At 41.4% G+C, this 19,523-nt stretch overlaps 1 protein-coding gene across 1 annotated transcript; it reads left to right on the top strand.

Annotated features, from left to right (window-relative positions):
• Nucleotides 1–606: 606 nt before the first annotated feature.
• LOC117436195 (TBC1 domain family member 30-like) lies at nucleotides 607–18,431 on the top strand. Its single transcript, XM_034062899.1, has 3 exons — nucleotides 607–865; nucleotides 3,135–3,299; nucleotides 18,274–18,431. Exons 1-3 carry the CDS (start codon nucleotides 607–609, stop codon nucleotides 18,429–18,431), a joined length of 582 nt encoding a protein of 193 aa, XP_033918790.1.
• Nucleotides 18,432–19,523: the final 1,092 nt, after the last annotated feature.

The following is a 19,523-nucleotide window of genomic DNA, read 5'->3' as shown; positions in this document are numbered from 1 at the left end:
CGGGCGGTGCGTTGAGGCAGGCCCGGGGAGGGAGCTGAGCGGCGTTACCGTGCGATGAGCACCGGGCACAGCAAGGTGTGGCGGAGACACAGCTTCCCCCGGCAACCAACCCGTACGAGCCCCACCATCAGTCATGCTCATGTTGTGTTACGGTGACTTGCAGCTGCACAACTGCAGTCTTACTGTTACATTACTGAAGCTATGCTAACAGAACCAGGCCGTCACTCGGGGCTGCCCAGCGCACCGGCGACGGAGCAAGAGCGGGAAAGCCGGCAGGACTACTGTGGCCTCTGTGGCAGCCGCACCACGTCGAGGACGGTGCCCGGCGGTGACCGACGTGCAGAGCTACTACCGTGAGGGGAGGCACCACCGCCCGCCCCGTCCCGCCCCTCAGCAGGTGCAACACCTCCCGCCGCCGGCCGCTACCACCCTGTGCGGTAGGCAGGGAGGGAGTCGAGCTGCGAGCGGCACTCCTGCCCGTAGGGGACTGTCCTGTCGGCCTGGGTTCTGCGGCTCCTCCCGCCGCCCGCCCTCCCTCCCGCACCCCGCTGTGGAACGGGCCCAGCCGAACCCGGAACTCGGCGCTGCCGGCGGGTGTTGCGGAAGATGGAGGCGGGTGAGTCCGGCCCGGGCGGCAGGGCGGGCAGCAGCGCTGACAGCCTGGCCGAGGAGGAAGAGGAGGAGGAGGATGAGGAAGGTGCTGGCAGCGGTCGGTCCAGCCGCACCTCGTCGCTGGTGAGCGGGCTGCTCACCGAGCTGTACAGCGCCGCTGAGGCGGCCGCTCCCTCTTCGGGCAGCGCCCGCTCCCGTGTCCTGCAGGAGCTGCAGCAGCGGCCAAGCCAGGTCAAGTACCTGCGGCTGAAAGGTACTTGACCTGAAAGGTACCTGAAAGGTACCTGCCCCCCGCCCTGCCCGGGCTGGCAGCTGCCTCTGTTGCCCCGCTTCCCTCTTCTGCCTGCAAGAGAGTCCTGCTATAGTCCTGGGTATAGTCCTCTCTCTCCTGCCTCCGTGTCTATGCACACATATCCTCCTTTACTTGTTATAGTAACCTTTATGTATGGCAATGTCTCCTAGAAGCTTCTGGTGCACAGTTAGCTGGTATCTCTTTCAAACCAAGACTTCATCTGCTGTGCCCTCTCTCCTTCATTTTAGGCGCCACAGGAGCAAAAATGGAGTCACTTGCTACTAGAGTTTCTGTGTCATTGCATAAGCTTTTGTGCTTCCGTAAGTTCAGTGCTATTCCTCACTTACGGTAATGAATCAATGGCCAGTTTCCTTTTCCCTTTTCTTTGCTTTCCACACATCCTCTGTCATAAAAGGTAGTTGCTTTTTCAAGTCCTTTATGTTTAGTAGACCTAAACTAAACCTGGCAATTGTAAACCTTATTTATAGGTTTACAAAACCTGCAAACGTTATTTATAGGTGTGGCTTCCAGGAAAGAAAAATAAGTGTAATAAAAACGTGTAAATGCAATAGTCAGATGACTAAAATCTAAATGAAAAGGATTCATCAAAGAATTCTTATGAAAGCAAAGTAGTCACAACACCACACGTTTGTGAAAGAATGATCTTGCAATCACAGGTCGATCTGGTGAGGAGAGCTGCATAAAGGCCTCTTTTCTCCTGGTGTTAAATCATTCTTGGTTGTGATTAGGGGAAAAGAAAAAGGCAAGAGGTGAATAAATGCCCCTGTTTTCCAGACCTGTGCAAACAACTTTCCGCTTCCGTGTTTGGCTTCTTAGTGAGGTGATAGGCCATCTGATAGTGCAGGATGTAGCTCAAGTTGTTCGCCGTGTCCTGTGACAATCCAGGACTCCACAGGAAATTTGCTTGTTCAGGAATACATTTTCGTAATTTGCTGCAGTTAATTGTTTTTACAGGGACAGCTCAATGACAGGAGAGTGAAAGAACAAATTCAGCTCACTACTTCCTACAAGTCAGTAGGAATAAAACTTGATTTTTTTTCTCTTTCAGAATATATGGATGTGGTTTTAAATCACCTTTGCCTGGTGTGATAGGGAGTTCCATATGAGCAGCAGGTGCTGAAACAGGGTACTGCCTATGAAGTACAGCACTCTTTCACCAGTGGTTCCTTTCCCTTGCAGTCATGCCTTGCTCTTGACTATAACATGATTGAGCCTGATTTGTCCTTTTCTTTAAGCTTTCCAGATTTATTGAAAGAGTTTTGCTGTACAAGTTGAACTGTTTACTATCCCACTAATAGCATTTTTTCTGGGTGCATAAATATTTTTCTCATTGGATCAGGTTACTAAAGTATAGATTTTTTTATTGCTTTTTCTTCCAGCATCAGGAGGGGCATGGTTGGATTGAAAGTGATAGGATTTGAATGCTTAGCCGCAGGGAACAGACAGCTGTTCAGATGTACCCAGCTATTACAGGGAAGAGCTGAAGAGATCTGAATGTGATAGGCGAGACCCAGGCTTTTCCTGGTGGGGGGTGCCTCTGAAAACAGAGCCGAGGACTTAAAAAAGATAATGGACTTTAGACATTTCCCCAGCAACTCTGTTTTGTCCTGGACCTGCAGCTCACAACATGGGGACAGCAGGAATATTAGAAGTCAGCCCAGATATGTTTGTGAACTAAGGGAGTCTGGTGGCAGAGTGACTGACCAGGGGAAATAGTTGGGGCCATGACTGAAGCCATCTGGTTTGCATTTTAGTGGAGTTTCCCACTTGGTGCTCATCCTGCAGTTGCATTTCTAGCTTTTTAGGTGCTTTCTTGAGCATATTCCCTTGTCCATTACTATTTGCTTGTTCCCCATGTACATTTTCCCCAGGCAGCTTCTGGAAGGTACTGTATTTAAAGCTTACCCCCTGGTGGCACTGCTGTAGGTATATTATGGCTACATCTGTCACAATGTTTCTAATTTATAAGTGTATAATTACTAAGATTCATACACTGTGCAGCCAGTTAAGGTGCTGTAGTTTAAAATTAAAGACTCTGGCTCAGATCTCTGAAATATGTGTAGTTTGGAATTATCATAGTCTACAGAACTTGTAATTTATAGCAAGTTTGTATAAGTAAATGTCCATGGGGCAAGTCCCTTTGCATGCCAACTACAGGAAAGTGAATGTTTTGGCCTGTACTGAGATTATTTTCTTTGCTTCTTGGCAGATGTTGATGAATTAACAACTATAAAACGAGAACTGAACTACAGAATTTCTGTTCAGTCGTCAAGGTTGCTTTGTCTTCTGAAGCAGAAAGACAGGCTTGTACATCAAGTCCAGAAGAACTGTGATATCGTCACAGCTTGTTTACAGGCAGTTTCACAGAAGCGACGTAAGTACTTTCTCTGTATGTGTATACCAGTGTAAGCAGTTTATTTCATTAACCTAGGCAGTATTTCAATTAAGCTCTTGCGCTTGATTTAAAGTAGAGAGGCTAGGCTATGCAATTCCTTAGATACAACAGGCTTCCAGTGATGTAAGTGACATCTGGGAACAGGCAAAGTTCAACTAGCTCAATTAGATGTGCTGCTGTGGCTTCAGCTTGTGTGTTGGTGCAGCACCCTTACTGTAGGTTGTCTGCCAGGCTTTTTCCACCTTTAACTGACAGAAAGCCCGGGCTGAATTTTTTGGTGTGCATGCTGTGTCTGACTGTGCGCTTTCATATGGTCATAAGGGAGGTGCTGGCAGGGAATTCTTCTTACTGGAAACTGTACGCAGCATATGCAATTGTCTTCCTAGAGCATTGTTAGTAGCGTGTAACTCCTTTTACTTGAGTTGATTAAAGATAACAAGTATTAGTAAAAACAACTCTACTTCTTTCAAGCCTCTTTATCAGCATCTGTGTTTTTGGAGTTGCAGAGGGGGTGCACAGGAAAGAAGAGAAATGTTGCTCATTAATTGTTTAACCTTCTCTTTCAGTACAGTGAAACCTTTTTATTTGACTTGGCAAAGTGCTTTTGTTAGTTCTGCCAAAGTGCAACTGCATGTAATGTTGTATGTAAAAATAAATAGAAATTATACCTTTAGAAAGGACATGAAAGTAACTTAATGTTCCCTGTCTTGTTCTTTCATTAACATGCAGCGTGACAGGTACAGAAATATTCAGGTACAGTAAATAAAGCATGGTCTTTTCACAAAAATGATTGTAGGAGCTTTGAGGTGCATGTAAACATTTAATAAAAGAATCTCACTGTAGTGGCATGTGCTAATGTAGTTGAGTGAAGGGTTTGTCTCTTACCGTGAAACTTAATTTTAAAGCCTTTAAAAGTGTTCCTTTGTTTTACTTAAACTTGTCATGAAAGTTCTTGCCTGTTGTGCGCTGTGTAGACATATTTCTTCTTCTCACCTACATTTTTTTTTCCTTCTCAGCATCAGCTTGATAACTGAGTCCTCAGTGTCATTAACACTTGAGCCTACATTGTAGTCCTCTTTTAAATGAGACTACTTGAATTTTGTTTGTGTTTAAGTATTTAGAGGATTTGACTAGAAATTCTGGATTTCTGAGCATCCTGACCTCGTTTGTTAGGTAAAAAACTATTGACTGAAAGGGATATAGGATTTCATCCTAAATATGAATGTGTTTCCACAAATTTCAGGTACTGTTTTACACACACATTAATGGGGCATTTTGTTTAAAATGTGCTAATAACAACTGAGATAGTTGAAGTTTTAAAGAAATGCAATTTATTGCTTAATAGCCATGCATGTGCATGCAGGTTTTTGAAGACCATGTGTAGGTATATATTATATAATCATAGAGTAGTTAGGGTTGGACAGGACTTCAACATCATGTACTTCAAACCCCCCTGCCATGGGCAGTGACATCGCACATATATTACATTTCTTTAAGTGACATATTTTTATTATTAATATAGCATATTTACCTGATGTTAATTTTAATCTTATATTAATCTGGATTTTCAGAAATATATCTACTATATCAAAAACTAAGTTATTTCTTGCAGTTTCTGCAGAGGGTGGTAGAAATGGGTGCACAGGAGAAGGTGGTTGCTTAGAGTCGCTTGAGAAGTAGAGCTGCTGAGTATGTAGTGAAATCCTAAAGTCTCAGCAAAACTGTAATGCTAATAGTGGAAAGATCTGTTTTCTCTTCTGTTAACTATAAAAAAGAACAGGCAATATGGTGGAACATTAAAAAATGCACCCTCCCCCTTTGCCCCAAAATGTAAGAGGGTGTTTCTGCTCACTAAAGCCCTTGGAAATTAGAATTTCTGTAGGATATCCTCTCATTTTTAAATATTCGAAACATTATTATTAATTTATAGTTTTCTCATTGTTCCAGGTTTTTCTGATGAAAGCATATACTTGCAATATAATGTTATGTGCCATAAAGCTTTATTACATGCTTTCATGTACATCATTAACATTATGACATCCTGTAATACTAAAATCTTTATCAAGTAAGTATGGGAAAATTGTTAAAATATTTTTCCTTTTGAAGTATGTTGGTTTTTTTTTTAGTGGTAAATTAAAATTTCATGGAGTTACATTATCATACTAACGTTTCAAAATATAAGTGATTCTTCACCTGATATGTATATATATATATATATATATATAGTTTCATGGTATGTTTATACTCTTGTCACATGGGGAGTTTATTTTCCCTGCATGTAGTGAAATCTCTATATAGAGGTAGCATTCTAGTTTTAAATTAATCTTCAGTTTGCATTCAGATGCTTGGGTGCTATTTTTAAGCAATATCTATAGACCAATTGCAAGCAAATACTGTTTCAGGAAAAGACAGAAATTGTCTTGATGTTTAACTCTGGCTTTGTCAGATTCTTTTTGAATACTGCATGACAAATTCACTTTTAGTGGTAACTTCAGTTAGTTAGGAAATTACAAGGCTGATAAATTCCCTTACTTTCTGGTAAAGTGTGTATTATGCTGCTTTAGTCTGCTTCTAAAGGGGAAAAACCAGGTACTGTTTAAAGAACTATGCTTAAAACTGTTTTTGGTATCTGAAAGTTCCGTGTCTGCAGGTTTTGCAAACCGCAGAGGGAGCCATCCACTAATCAGTATTTAGCCTGTGCTGGTTCTTGGTCTCTGCTCAGTGCACAGAGTGGTGGCCCCCCGGCAGCTTTAGAAGCCCATGGCTGGTTTGTATGTCAGGGATACTGATACCCGCCACAGCCCCTGCAGCATTTGAACTCTTGAATGGGTAGAGTAAATGTGGAGGAACAAACAATTGCAAAGAATTAACCGAATCACTTTTTTTCTCATTATGCTGTTAACCCTTATCCCTAGGAGGTGATGTATATTTTGCATACAAATAGGTATTGCCATAGAAAACAAAATTCACTGCAGGGTGAAATGCATTTTGGTCAGAAGCATGAATTCTGTGGCTCTGCTGCAGGAGGATAAATTGTTCTGCTGGGTATATGCTAAAGGCAGTATACTGTACTGTACTTTGTAAGATGATCGACCAGTTTCACTTTAGTAATACTTTTAAACATAAAGTACTCCAGTGAAGAAAAGCAGTAAGAGAGAAATCACAGTGTTGGCCTGATGGTAAATATGGTTTCTAGGCACACATTTTTCTTATTCTTTTGATCTGGACTTATTTATAGTAACAAGATGCAGACTTGTTCTGTAGCATTGTGAACTATTTCAAATCTATCCTAGAAAGAGAGTGCTTTATGTGCTTAATTGTATCAATTGAGAAGAGCAGAATTCAGTAAAAAATAAGGTCTTGCAGCTATCATCTAAAGAATATGCTAAAGGCATCTCATTCTTTTTTCCCTGTATTTTATATAGTGACAGCTTGCTTATGTTACTAAAAATATTTTGACTGTTCAAATTGCAAACTAGAAGTTCCTTGAATCATGAGTTTTGATTGCCCATCATTTTAATAATAAATAAAAAAGGCATGTATTATCTATAAACTCTAAGTAAAATAATCTTGCTCAATTGTAACTCAGTCTGGCTAGAGGCAAACAGGAATGCTTAGATCTGATTTAATGTAAAATAAGATAAAGTTATGTTAACAGAAAGTTTGTAATATTCTCTCGTATTCTTAGTGGAAAAATAATTTTAGTAGAAAATCGCACAGAGATCATTAATTTGGTGCTGTGTAGCTGTGGTGCTATGTACCTGTAATGTACATGGTAATGGGTCTTGTGCTGTGTTCAGAGAGACTCTCAGTATTCTCTTTCATAAGAATAGAGAAACTACAATTCTTACTTAGAAACTACGATTAAAGATAAGTATTATTCTGCTATTTCAGCATTGCCTCCTGTATAGAATTCTCTAAGATGACAATGAATGTTATTAGCTTTCTAGTTTGCCTTTCTTCTCCTGATTTCATTTAATGCAGAGCCAGCAGAGGGAGACAGACTTGTATTTCGTACAGAGAGAGAGGTGTATCTGGTTTCATAGGCAGATGACTGTCATATCACTTCCTTAAATGTGAAGGGAGGTGGTTTACGAATGTGATCAGGCAATAATTGGATGAAAAGATTTTGAGTCAGGCTGTCAAGTGCTGTTTGCAAAGCAAGTATTAGGTACCATGTGTGAGGTAGTTAAAAAAATGGTGATAAATGGCTTCTTAATTAGAACTATAAGATCATTAATTCCTACATGGTTGTGGAGGTTGTTTAGAAGCTCTTGACAGAGTGAGCTGAAGCTAAGCATTTTAGCTGCAGTCCAACTGGAGAAATACAGAGTTTTATGTATATTCTTATTAGTGATACTTATGATCTGAGTGGATCTTAACTGGATAGAGAACCAGCACAAGCTGGCATCATTTGGGCGTAGTTTGGTACTCTGTGTGTTCCTGGGGGATGGACAGAGTTCCTGGTACAAGATCAGGCCATGAAGCATACTCAACTTCTCAGAACATGTTTCTGTCCCTGTGGCATCAACTCTTCTCTCAGGACGTAGAACTCACTCAGAGGAAACTGGGAAAACTTTGCCTGATGTTTCAATTGTGTGAGTTGGTTAGGAGAGGACTGGGCAAGATGACCATCATCAGGTATCTCTGGATAAGTGTAACTTAGATATGCAAAAATACTTGCATGTCTAGACTAAGCGTCTGTTTTGTCTTTCCTAGCTTCATCCCTCTAAAATTTGTATCCTGTCCCATCTTCAATTTCTTCCCTTTTTGAACCCCTTATTAGATTTATTTACTTGATCCCAGTGTTTAAATACTGGATTTCTCACCCTGTTTTGTTTTCCCCTCACTACACCTTGTTTACTGTGCCGTGTCTACCTCTGTCTCAGTCAGACTACTCCCAGTCTCTGAATTGGCTTCACATTGTTCTTACTCTTTTTCATATGTTGTTCCCTGTCTTTTTCCTCCTGCATTAAGTATCTACTTGCCTGTTTTCTCCATCCTTCTTCTTCCTTGCACACTTGTTATAAAACCAAGGCAGACATTCACAAATTTTAGTTTATAGGGTGAAAGATTAAGTTTGTAAGAACAGTTTTAATACAATAACTATGGACCATTAACACAGCTAATATTGGTTGAATTTAGAATCATAAAATCATAGAATAGTTAGGATTGGAAAGGACCTTAAGATCATCTAGTTCCAACCCCCCTTCCATGGGCAGGGACACCTCACACTAAACCATATCACTCAAGGCTTCATCCAACCTGGTCTTGAACACTGCCAGGGATGGAGCATTCACAACCTCCCTGGGCAACCCATTCCAGTACCTCACCACCCTAACAGGAAAGAATTTCTTCCTTAGATCCAATCTAAACCTCTGCTGTTTAGGTTTCAACCCATTACCCCTTGTCCTATCACTACAGTCCCTAATGAATAGTCCCTCCCCAGCATCCCTGTAGGCCCCCTTCAGATACTGGAAGGCTGCTATGAGGTCTCCACACAGCCTTCTCTTCTCCAGGCTGAACAGCCCCAACTTTCTCAGCCTGTCTTCATATAGGAGGTGCTCCAGTCCCCTGATCATCCTCGTGGCCTCCTCTGGACTTGTTCCAACAGTTTCATGTCCTTTTTATGTTGAGGACACCAGAACTGCACACAATGCTCCAAGTGAGGTCTCACAAGAGCAGAGTAGAGGGGCAGGATCACCTCCTTTGACCTGCTGGTCACACTCCTTTTGATGCAGCCCAGGATATGGTTGCTTTCTGGGCTGTAAGCACACACTGCAGCCGGCTCATGTTCATTTTCTCATTGACCAACACCCCCAAGTCCTTCTCCACAGGGCTGCACTGAATTTCCTTTTTGCCCAACCTGTAGCTGTGCCTGGGATTGCTCTGACCCAGGTGTAGGACCTTGCACTTGGCATGGTTAAACTTCATGAGGTTGGCATCAGCCCACCTCACAAGCGTGTCAAGGACCCTCTGGATGGCATTCCTTCCCTCCAGCCTATCAACCCAACCATGCAGCTTGGTGTCATCGGCAAACTTGCTGAGGGTGCACTCAATCCCATTGTCCATGTCAGCGACAAAGATATTAAACAAGACCAATCCCAACACCGATCCCTGAGGGACACCATTTGTTACTGGTCTCCAGCTGGACACTGAGCCATTGACCACAACTCTTTGAGTGTGGCCATCCAGCCTGTTCTTTATCCACCGAGTGGTCCACCTATCAAATTGATGTCTCTCCAATTTAGAGACAAGGATGTTGTGTGGGACAGTGTTGAACGTTTTGCACAAGTCCAGGTAGATGACGTCAACTGCTCTATCCCTGTCCATCATTTCTGTAGCCCCATCATAGAAGGCCACCAAATTGGTCAGGCAGGATTTCCCCCTAGTGAAGCCATGCTGGCTGTCACCAAGCACCTTGTTGTTTTTCATGTGCCCTAGCATGCCTTCCAGGAGAATCTGCTCCAAGATTTTGCCAGGCACAGAGGTGAGACTGACTGGTCAACTTGATTTCATAACGTTCTTGGAGGAAAGGAAAACTTTCCATGAGAATAAGCAACCATTGGTGTAATCTCCTTGGGGAAGTGGTGAACACTTTAAAGGTTCAGCTGGACTAGATGCTGGACCATCTTGGGTAGACTGTTCTTTTGCTAGGAAAGGTTGGACCAGATGGTTCTTGAAGTTCCTTCCAACCTGGTAATATGTGATTGTTAGTCTGGGTCAGATGCCTTGTAACATGGGACAAACACTTGTAATAATTTATGCAGGTCAAATTATGTATGTGGCTTACATGTCCCACTAACTTCCCAGTAGTTTGATCTACTCTTGGAGTTGTGTAAATGTGGAACATCTCAATCTGGAACATCTTTAATGTGGAACTTCTGAATTACTCTGGCTTACTTTTCCTTTATTTATGAACAATTGAGTTACTTTAATCTGGAACATTTCAATTGCTCTGGCTTACTTTTTCTTTATTTATGAACAATTGAGTTACTCGGCGACTCCACTACTGTGGCAATTCTGCCACTTCCCCCCATCTCTGTTGGTGTAAATTAGGAGCCAAATTTCACATTTGTATTTTCTTTTCATATTCCTCACTTTAACATCTGAAATATGTTTTGGAGGAGGATGTCTGTATTGAAAATAAAAGGTATTAATGTCTGCATTTTCCAGTGTTGCATTTGCAACTGAGAGAGGCTATCACGTACTTGTTCTTTTCATCTCCAACTCTAATTTAGATTTCCAAGTGGATGTGAAACAGGTTGTTCATTTAGAAAACCATGTCTCATTTTCAAGGTGTTAGTCTAATACATTTTAAATTTAACTAAGGAGCTTTGATGTTTAAAGCCAGATCAATCTGTTTCAGTAACTTTTTATAGCGATAACTGTTAAATTGATCTACCAAAAGTACATTCGTCCTTTGATGTGGCTAAAATAGGGGGTTTACTTATGGAGTCTCATTTTGTGTGAGTCATCCTCAAATGACTCAATTGGCTGCATATTTCAGTTCAGTAGCTTTCCTTTTACCTCATCTGTATTTGTGTGCTTGGTTACATTACTAGTTTCTACCCTCCATGGGGACTAATGAATTTGATCCTTTAAATTGATGCTATGGCTTTTTGAAGTGCTTACTTAAGAAATGTTGCTTGTGGCTACTATTTGTTTTTCCTAACTAATTGTAATTTAGTCCTACCTGATGTTTTGTCCTTGAAACCTTTTTGTGGGGAAGGGGAAATGGAATGAAATAGAACCATGAGCTTGAACATGTCGTGGTCAGCCTACGTTGTTTGTTTAAACTGATGCCAAAAGGTATACTAAATTTTATTTACAGTCAATTGCCTACTTGTAGCAATACATGTGTAAATAAATAGAATATTGATGTTGTTGTTGGTTTTTCTAATTATTGCTGTTAGTTCTGCTGCAGAGAGTGAATACTTTCTCTGTTATTTATGACTCAAGATGTAGGGATGGGCTGAGGATTGGTGAGCAAGGATTTTTTAATCCACCCTGTGTCCTGTGCTGGTTTGCAAGGAGTGAAGTAATGGGAGAGTTAGAAAAGGAGAAAACCTGTGTTTAGAAATGCCAGAGCTTGGCTCAGAGAGTATGGTAGCAGTGTGCTTGGTCCATAAGCTGCATCGGGCCACATGGCAGCAGTTCTGATAGGGATGGTGAAGTTCACCTGCCAGTGGCTATGGGCTCTGCATGAAGAAAAGTGACTGAGATGCAAGTGTGATCTTAACTGGCTTGTTCATTGTTAACCAGCATTGTTAACAAATTGTGTGATGCTTAAAAATATTACTGGAGAACCCTTCCAAAGAGCTATCTATAGTGGTGGATATAAAATGAAATGCAGTTTGATTATCATATTTCATTCAGCTTCAGCCAGCCAAGATTCTGGGAATTGTGAAAGCTTATTGCAAATGAGAGACATTCTCAGTCTGAGCAGAGAAGGATTACTTTCCTTTTAACACTAGGTTTGGAGGAGAAACAGTTATGCAAACAGCATAATTTGTTGCTGTGCACCAGGCTGTGAAGAAAAATTTCGATTAGTAGATGTGTGTCATGTTTAGTATTTGTTAATGTTACTTCAATTTTGTATTCTGGAGATCTGTCAGTGAGTCTGGGAGAAAGAAAAGTGAATGTTAGGAAATGTAATACCAGCTGTGTGGAACAGAGAACAAGAAGTTGATGCTTTGCAAGGGTAACGATTCTTGTTTTTTAACACCATTTGGAGTTTACTGTCATAGTATTTTATGCAGTTTTGGAAGTTACCCACATGAAAAATGCTATCTCTGCATTAAAGGCTGACAACTAATCACTAACTGAACAATCCTGGGGAGTTTTTAGGTAGTGCATTGCATGATTACTTGATGAGAATATGATCTTGGAACTAGTCTTTGAGTGGCACAGCCAGAATGCTGAGACCTGGGGAAGCAGTGTGAGGAGAAGTAGTTTAACAGAGCAGCAAGTCAATAAAGTTCTGGTACAGGGCTGTGCTGCTCCATTGTCTCTAACCATCAACTAAGTTCCCAGATTCAAAGTGTAATTGTGTTGCTGATGGGATGTGCATGGATTTTGAAATAATGATTTTTTGACATCTTTGATCACCTGATGAGCAGTAGCGTTGTTAAACCCTATGAGAGACCACCCCCTCATTGTCTTCAGCCAGCTCTTCAGGACGACCTGTGCTAGCCCCAGAAAGCTTGCTGGTGTGTGTCTGTAGAAGCCCTTGGCTGGCTAGCTCAGAATGCTTCAGCTGAGGCCATCTTCTCTTGCTGATATTCTCCACTGTAAGCACAAAGCTGTAATATAAATTCTAAATTGGCAAACTGTCTGATCATTTCCTTATGAACTTACCAAATCTTCACGATTACACAATTTGCTATCCCACAGGGCTATTTTGAGGCTAATTTCAGTTTCTTAACTCCCAAGATCAAGTAAAATTTCTTTCCTGTTTTGGTGTTAAAAAAATAAAATAAATAAATGCTAATATTTTTTTTCTTCTTTTCCTAGAAAGAAAGGGACTGTATTTGCTGTCTGATTTGGTCATATCTTGACTGAAAAGTTCCTGTGGTTTGTGCCACTGCAGAATATCAAATTCAAAAGATGGCAAGAACTAGTGCTTAATGCTGAGCAGAGCCTGGAATCCTCACTTTGAGGGGAAATTCTGCTTTAAAGGGTACAGCAACTAAAATATCTTGTTCCAGCATGAAATGAAACACCCACTCACTAAGAAGTCAGTTGCTTATGAAGCAAAAATTCTAAAAGCTTGCATTTTAAACTAAAATGCTTTGTTCAGATTGTGACACCTCACCCTCTTTCATTTCATATTACATAATGAGCCATTTTCAAGTAAGATGTTAAAATGGTTTAATCCTAAAAAGAGTCAAAATTATGGTTTTGGCATTTGGAAATATGTTTTCATCACAGATAAAATTCTGCTGGGAAGAGCTTTGCTTTCCACAAGCTGGTACTTTATGGCAGAGCTTTCCATTAAAGTGGTTCCAGCTAACTTCATTACTGAGATCTTCCTGGTAACATGCAACCAGCCATCCTGCAGCTTGTTTCCTGGCTGCTCAGTACTGGGATGGCCAGGCTGATTTAGGGAGCTGAGAAGCCAACATACATTCCTAAGCCATATATAAGCCATATATTTTTCCTTCTGTGTCTTTAAGAATGATATGAATCCTTACTTTTCAGTGTCACATACCTCATACTTTGCTTCTTGTCCCTAACTTACCACTGAAATGTCTTACTGCTATCAAAAATACCTCCTTACCCCTTCTGAACAAATGCCAGCTCATATTCCATCATTGGCTAAAACTTGTGCAATTCCCAAAAATGGCTTTTATCGAGAGATCCTTCAGCTATGTTCTTCGGGATTTAACTAAGCCAGCAGTCCTGGCAACTGCTTTGACTAGGATTCAGAGGTAGGATTGCTTTTGTTACAAACCCTAGAGTCTGTTCAGGGTCTAGGTACTTAAATAGTTTCAAGCAACACTGGGCAGTGCTCAGTATCAGCAGGGGGTATAAGAACATACCTGACTGAAACTTTCCTAAAGTGTCATTGCATTGTTGCTTTTAATAGGACATTGACTGCATTCAGAGTTGGGGTCACTGCTGCTGGTAAATTCCTGGGGACAGTGTAGAGCCTGCTGACTTAAAGAGACCACTCCTTTCTGAGGGAACTGCTACCTCCTGGCTTGCTGCTGCTGCTGCTCATTGTCCAGTTCAGTGAGCTGCTGTCTCTGGAGGGGTGGGATTTTCCTAGGAAAGGGAGATGCCAGGGGTTTGGGGCTAGATAAAAGCTGACCTCAGACACTTCTCTCTGGGAAGAGAGGGTTGGCTGTTAAGCCTCAAAGTTAGCCCCAAATGTGCTCCATGAAGAAGCTAAGTACAGTGACATACCATTTGAGGGATACCAGGCTTTCACTGAAAGGTCTGTGGTGAGATCTGAAAGACTCTGGTCAACCAGTCGTGGTGTCCCCCTTCTGTGTAAGCTGTGCACCCTGTGAAATTCATAACCATCCCCCTGCAGCCTGCCTTCTCACAGAATCCCAAGGGTTGGAAGGGACCTCAAAAGATCATCTAGACTAAACCCCTTGCAAGAGCAGGGTAACCTAGAGTACATCACACAGGAACTTGTCCAGTGAACTTGTCCAGTGTTCTCTGCCACTTTGGATATTTGTCCTGTGAAGAGGCAGACATCTGGGGTGAAGCTGAAGTGATGCTAAATTGACCTGTCTCAAGTGTGTCGTGTAGGCATGTTCTGCAGTTGGTGTCAGCTGCTGAGGTGAAAGGGGCATGCTGTAGTGCTCTCCTGAGGTGATGAGAGCATCAGCCACTGCTTATCTCACTACAGGTAGTTTTCTTTCTTCCCTTTCCTCTGAAATAAATAATTCTACTTTTTTTTTAATTATTATTATGTAAACACTTGATGGGATAGTAACAACTGAATATGGTAACAATATAAAACATTATTCTTGCAGAATAAATACATCATTGCTTATGAAACTGAACAGTAAATCCAGTAAATCCTTCTGTAAGCAATAATCTAGCTGCTGAATCTAGACCCAGTTTGTAACAGAAAATGCAGATGGTTCAGTATCGGAAGGCATAGACTGCAGAATTGCTACCAAGTATTTGTCCTGCAACATTTAGTATAGCATGTTGTAAATATTCTTTGTCAGTGTGCTAGCAGCTGTAATAACAGTGAAAGGGTTGAGTTAGTGCTATACCTGATACTGTATTTATTTTGGGTTGACTGCTTGGCTTCTTTACCAAATTCTTCTGTGTAAGGATAATCCTGTTGCTGTTGCAAAGTGGAGGCTGACCTTGCAGAATTAGTTTTGTGATGCATGTAGAGTTTTGAGTGCACTGAATTACACTTTTTGCATCATCTGTGTCATGAAGAGTTCGTGCACTGGATAGTACTTGTTACATAAAATACTTCCTGAGTATTAGAAATCAGGATTACTGTGATAGATTGTGTGTGTGGGGTTTTTTTTATTACTTATCCAGTAATACTTGTAGTACTTATATATTAATTTGCCTGCATAAAGTGGTTCTCAGACCAGTGATCTCTTATTTCTCTAGTACTGCTGTAACCTTGGAAGGTGGGATTTGATCAGCTGGAACTGAGGAGGCATGCAGTCACCAAAGAAAGGATGATGCTGTTTGCTGACAGCAACAGAACAGCCCGTTCTCTGTCTACAGTCCCTGTCAGTCAGTCATGACAACATCACTGTTCCCTCTGCTCATTTGCAACAGGATCAGTGGTAAAGTTTGGTTAGTGTAAGAGTTTCCTGAAAAACTGGAAAAGCGAGGGTTTTATTTAATCACCCTGGGATTACTGTGGTTGAGTGAGGCGAGGTGTTTGATTTCCACATAGGTTCAGGAAAGGTGTGAAACTGAGCTCATCCTGCTTCAGGCCAGCATGTCTGCCTGGGACAGGGCGAGTGTTGGCCGGAGAGGGAGAAGTGGGGTGCATGTCCCAGCTGAGCAAAGGGCTCAGCCCACAGGTCTGTATGTGAAAGTAGTCGTGCATTTTGCTGCGAGGCATCAACATCAAGGGTGTAACCTAGGAGTTAATTGCATTAATTGGGAATTCGTGAGGAAGCTGGTGCTATCAAAGACTGTGTGTAAAGGAGTGATGCGTGAGATGTACACCAGGGTGCATTTGTATTTCACAGATCCTTTAGACACTTCTGAACTAATTGCAGATCCTGCTCTGATTCCTGCAGATAGTGAAAAACCATTGCATCTATAGCAAATGTTGGATAATGAAGATATAAGGGTTTATGAATGTATATAAGCTCACAGCAGGGGTGGCTATGTGAGCTGTATGCTATAATACCATGTCACTGAGTTTTTAATCTTTCTCTGGCAAGCTTTTAGATGTGGAAACAACCTGGGAGAAAAAGTTGTGCAATTAGATTGTATGCATAGTCCTTTACACTTCTCTAGCTTAGCACTCCCTCCTCTTTTATTCTGGGGATTATACCTCAGTACAAGTAACTGTGCTGTTCTTTTTCCTAATGAAATGGCCTTTTTTTTAACCATTGTGAACTTGTAGGGGGGTTAATGGGGCTTTTCTGAAAACGCCCAACAGGGTACATGGCCTTTAAGTAACACAGATGCATTTTATCTCCAAATATGGCACACACTAAATGTTCTCTGGTTAAATTAGTCTTTGAAGAAAAGATTTCCTGGATACTAAAGATCAAATGGAGGATAACAGCTGCTTGGGATAATTAGTGCTAGGAATAGACTGATTTATGGAGCATTGGGCAGTGCTAGCAGCTATGTTTCTGCAGCTTTGTGAGATAAGCTTGACATTTAAAAACAAGATGCTAGAAAAGTAGGCTGTGAACTTGGTCTGTTTGGATCAATAGTCCTGATTATAATTCTGTGCTGAAGCAGCTCTGGAGGAAGAGTTAAACAAGAACCTCAGATTTAAAAATGCGTTCCTCCTTGAAGCTGTTAATAACCTGAACTTGACTTATTGAGCTGTAAATGAGTGCTCCTCGAATACCCTTGAAATTTGTGAAGAAAGTCAAGCCTGTGTTCCACCTCCATGTTACATCATCTTACTTACAAAGCTATCATTTATATCTCTTTTTTTTAGTAAAAACTGAAAACCTTTTGCTATATTTTGTGAGCAGTGAAACAGCTTCTGAATTTAGTTCCCTATAAACTATAGTTACCTCCCTAAAATTATGGCAACCTGGTACTGATCGATGTTTTTCCTGCCATCCATACAATACCTATGACCAAAATAGACAGCACAAAAAGATTTTGATTCCTGGGTTGGATTAGGCATCATTAATAACTAATTGTTTAATGTTTATTTTAATACATTACTGCTGATTTAATGTCTTATATAATAGTCATTGGCAGCAATAGCTATTTGGCCTTAGATCCTGAAGGAAAAGTAATTATTCAGTGAGAGTAAAGAAGGTTGCAATAGGGAGACAATCAGTGTACATCACTTATCTTTTTTATAAAGAATACTATACTTGAGGAGTTAAATGTTACTAATATTTATAGTAATGATTTATAGTAATGCCTAGAGAAGCCCAGGGTAGTCAGGAGCGTAATGAGTTGGTCCCTGGACAAACATGAAAAACAAACTTTTAATGAGAGAAGACTACTTGAAGGCTGGTAGAAGAAACACATGTTCAGAGGAGCAGAGTGAGTTGTCCTAAGCGGCTCAGTAGTAAACGAATAATCAGAGCTTTGCTGTTGCAGAAACTCATGCTTGCATGGTGGTGTACATATTCAAAATCAATTTTAATGGCTCAAGGCTTCAGTATTAAATGAGCCTTTGATTAACCCTAAACACAATCAGTTCAATAAACTTGTCCTGTAAGAGTGGGTTATGAACTGAAATTTCATTGTTTGCCTGTTGAGTAAAAAACTGGGAGTCATTGTGACTGACAACTATTTTCTTCTCTTCATCTTGCTCACAAACTTCAGCCAAAAAACCCCAACAACAACAAACCAGAAAACCCAACTGTGTCTGTGTCAAACTTACTTAAATGACTGACGTATGTACCTTTTCAGGAAGGGGAGGTGGTGGCTGGAGGATCATTTGCTTTGTTCGCTGCTTCCTTTCCCAACACTTGCAGAATGTGCTCTGTGAAGCCATGGCCCACACGGGAGATGAGGGGGTTATGTGGTCTGGAGGATGTAGGGTTTCAATAGCTTCACATACATGCAAAACCTCATGGAAAAGTTTCTCTTTCTTTAGAGAACTGGTGGCATCTGCAAACAGGAACCAATGTACATGTCATTAGAGAAATAGAATGGTGGTGGAGGATTTCCATATTGACTAAGCATGATTTGTGGTTCCAAGAGCTCTCTATGGGACTTATGAGCTTCTCCTGGAGTGAACCTGTTTCCCTCCCCAATCCCAGAGAGGGTTTTGTTTCTGTTCCTCTGTCTGCAGAGGCCATGAGTACTGGGAGAGGGAGGATCCATGCTGGAAGCAGGCATGTTATCCTTGGGCACTGCAGGAACAGTCCATCTCTTTGCTACATGTCTAATGAAAGCCTTGCACATCCTACAATGGATGATGTCCTCAGCATTACTGGAAATAAGTACTAAACGTGTATAAAACTTCTATGTATAAACACAGCCCCATTCCCATAGTGCTGCTGGCCCAAAGCAAAGATGTTTAGTGGTTAGTAATTTTTCTAACGTTCGCAATTACTTTTTAATCTAAGATCTTTGAAGTGTTCTGTCTGTGGATAAATCTTGTCTTGAGGACATAGGGTGGTTTGGTTTTGTTTATGTTGGGTAGATTAAAATCTTGGTTTCTGAAATAGCAGTTCAGACCAATGAAGCTGGCAATCCACACTGTAAAATTCAATTTCTATGCTAGGTGCTAAGCAAATAATTAGGTTCTAATAAAGGTTCAGGAAGAATACAGACACATTGTCTGGGAAACTAGGGGTCAGGTCAGGAAAGCCAAGGCCCAGTTAGAATTGAGTCTGGCCAGGGATGTGGAAGATAACAGGAAGGACTTCTATAGGTATGCAGCAAACAAAAGACAGACTAGGGACAAAGTGGGGCCCTTTCTGGAAGCTATCAGGAGAACTGGCTACGCTGGATTTGGAGAAGGCTGAGGTTCTTAATGACTTTTTTGCCTCAGTCTTCACTGGCAAATGCTCTGACCACACTGCCCAAGTCTTGGCAGGCAGTTGTAGGGACTGTGAGAATGAAGACCTTAGGCCCACTGTAGGAGAGAATCAGATTTGAGATTATATTAAGAACCTGAATATGCACAAGTCCATGGGACCTGATGAAATCTATCTGTGGGTCCTGAAGGAGCTGGTGAATGAAGTTGCAAAGACCCTGTCCATCATATCTGAAAAGTCACGCCAGTCAAGTGAAGTTCCTGATGACTGGAAAAAGGGAAATATAACCTCCATTTTCAAGAAGGGGATAATAGAAGACATGGGAAACTACAGACCAATCAGTCTCACCTCTGTGCCTGGCAAAATTATGGAACAGATTCTCCTGGAAAGCATACTAAAGGTTGGATGGAGAAGAGATTCGGAGCAGCCCTGCAGAGAAGGACTTGGGGGTGTTGGTTGATGAGAAAATGAACATGAACCAGCTTCAGTGTGTGCTCACAGGCCAGAAAGCAACCGTATCCTGGGCTGCATCAAAAGGAGCATGACCAGCAGGTCGAAG

This window comes from Melopsittacus undulatus, chromosome 5, assembly GCF_012275295.1.
Source record: "Melopsittacus undulatus isolate bMelUnd1 chromosome 5, bMelUnd1.mat.Z, whole genome shotgun sequence".
NCBI lineage: Eukaryota > Metazoa > Chordata > Aves > Psittaciformes > Psittaculidae > Melopsittacus > Melopsittacus undulatus.
The sequence above is the reverse complement of the archived record's forward strand: the minus strand, read 5'-3'. Positions and strand labels throughout refer to the sequence as shown.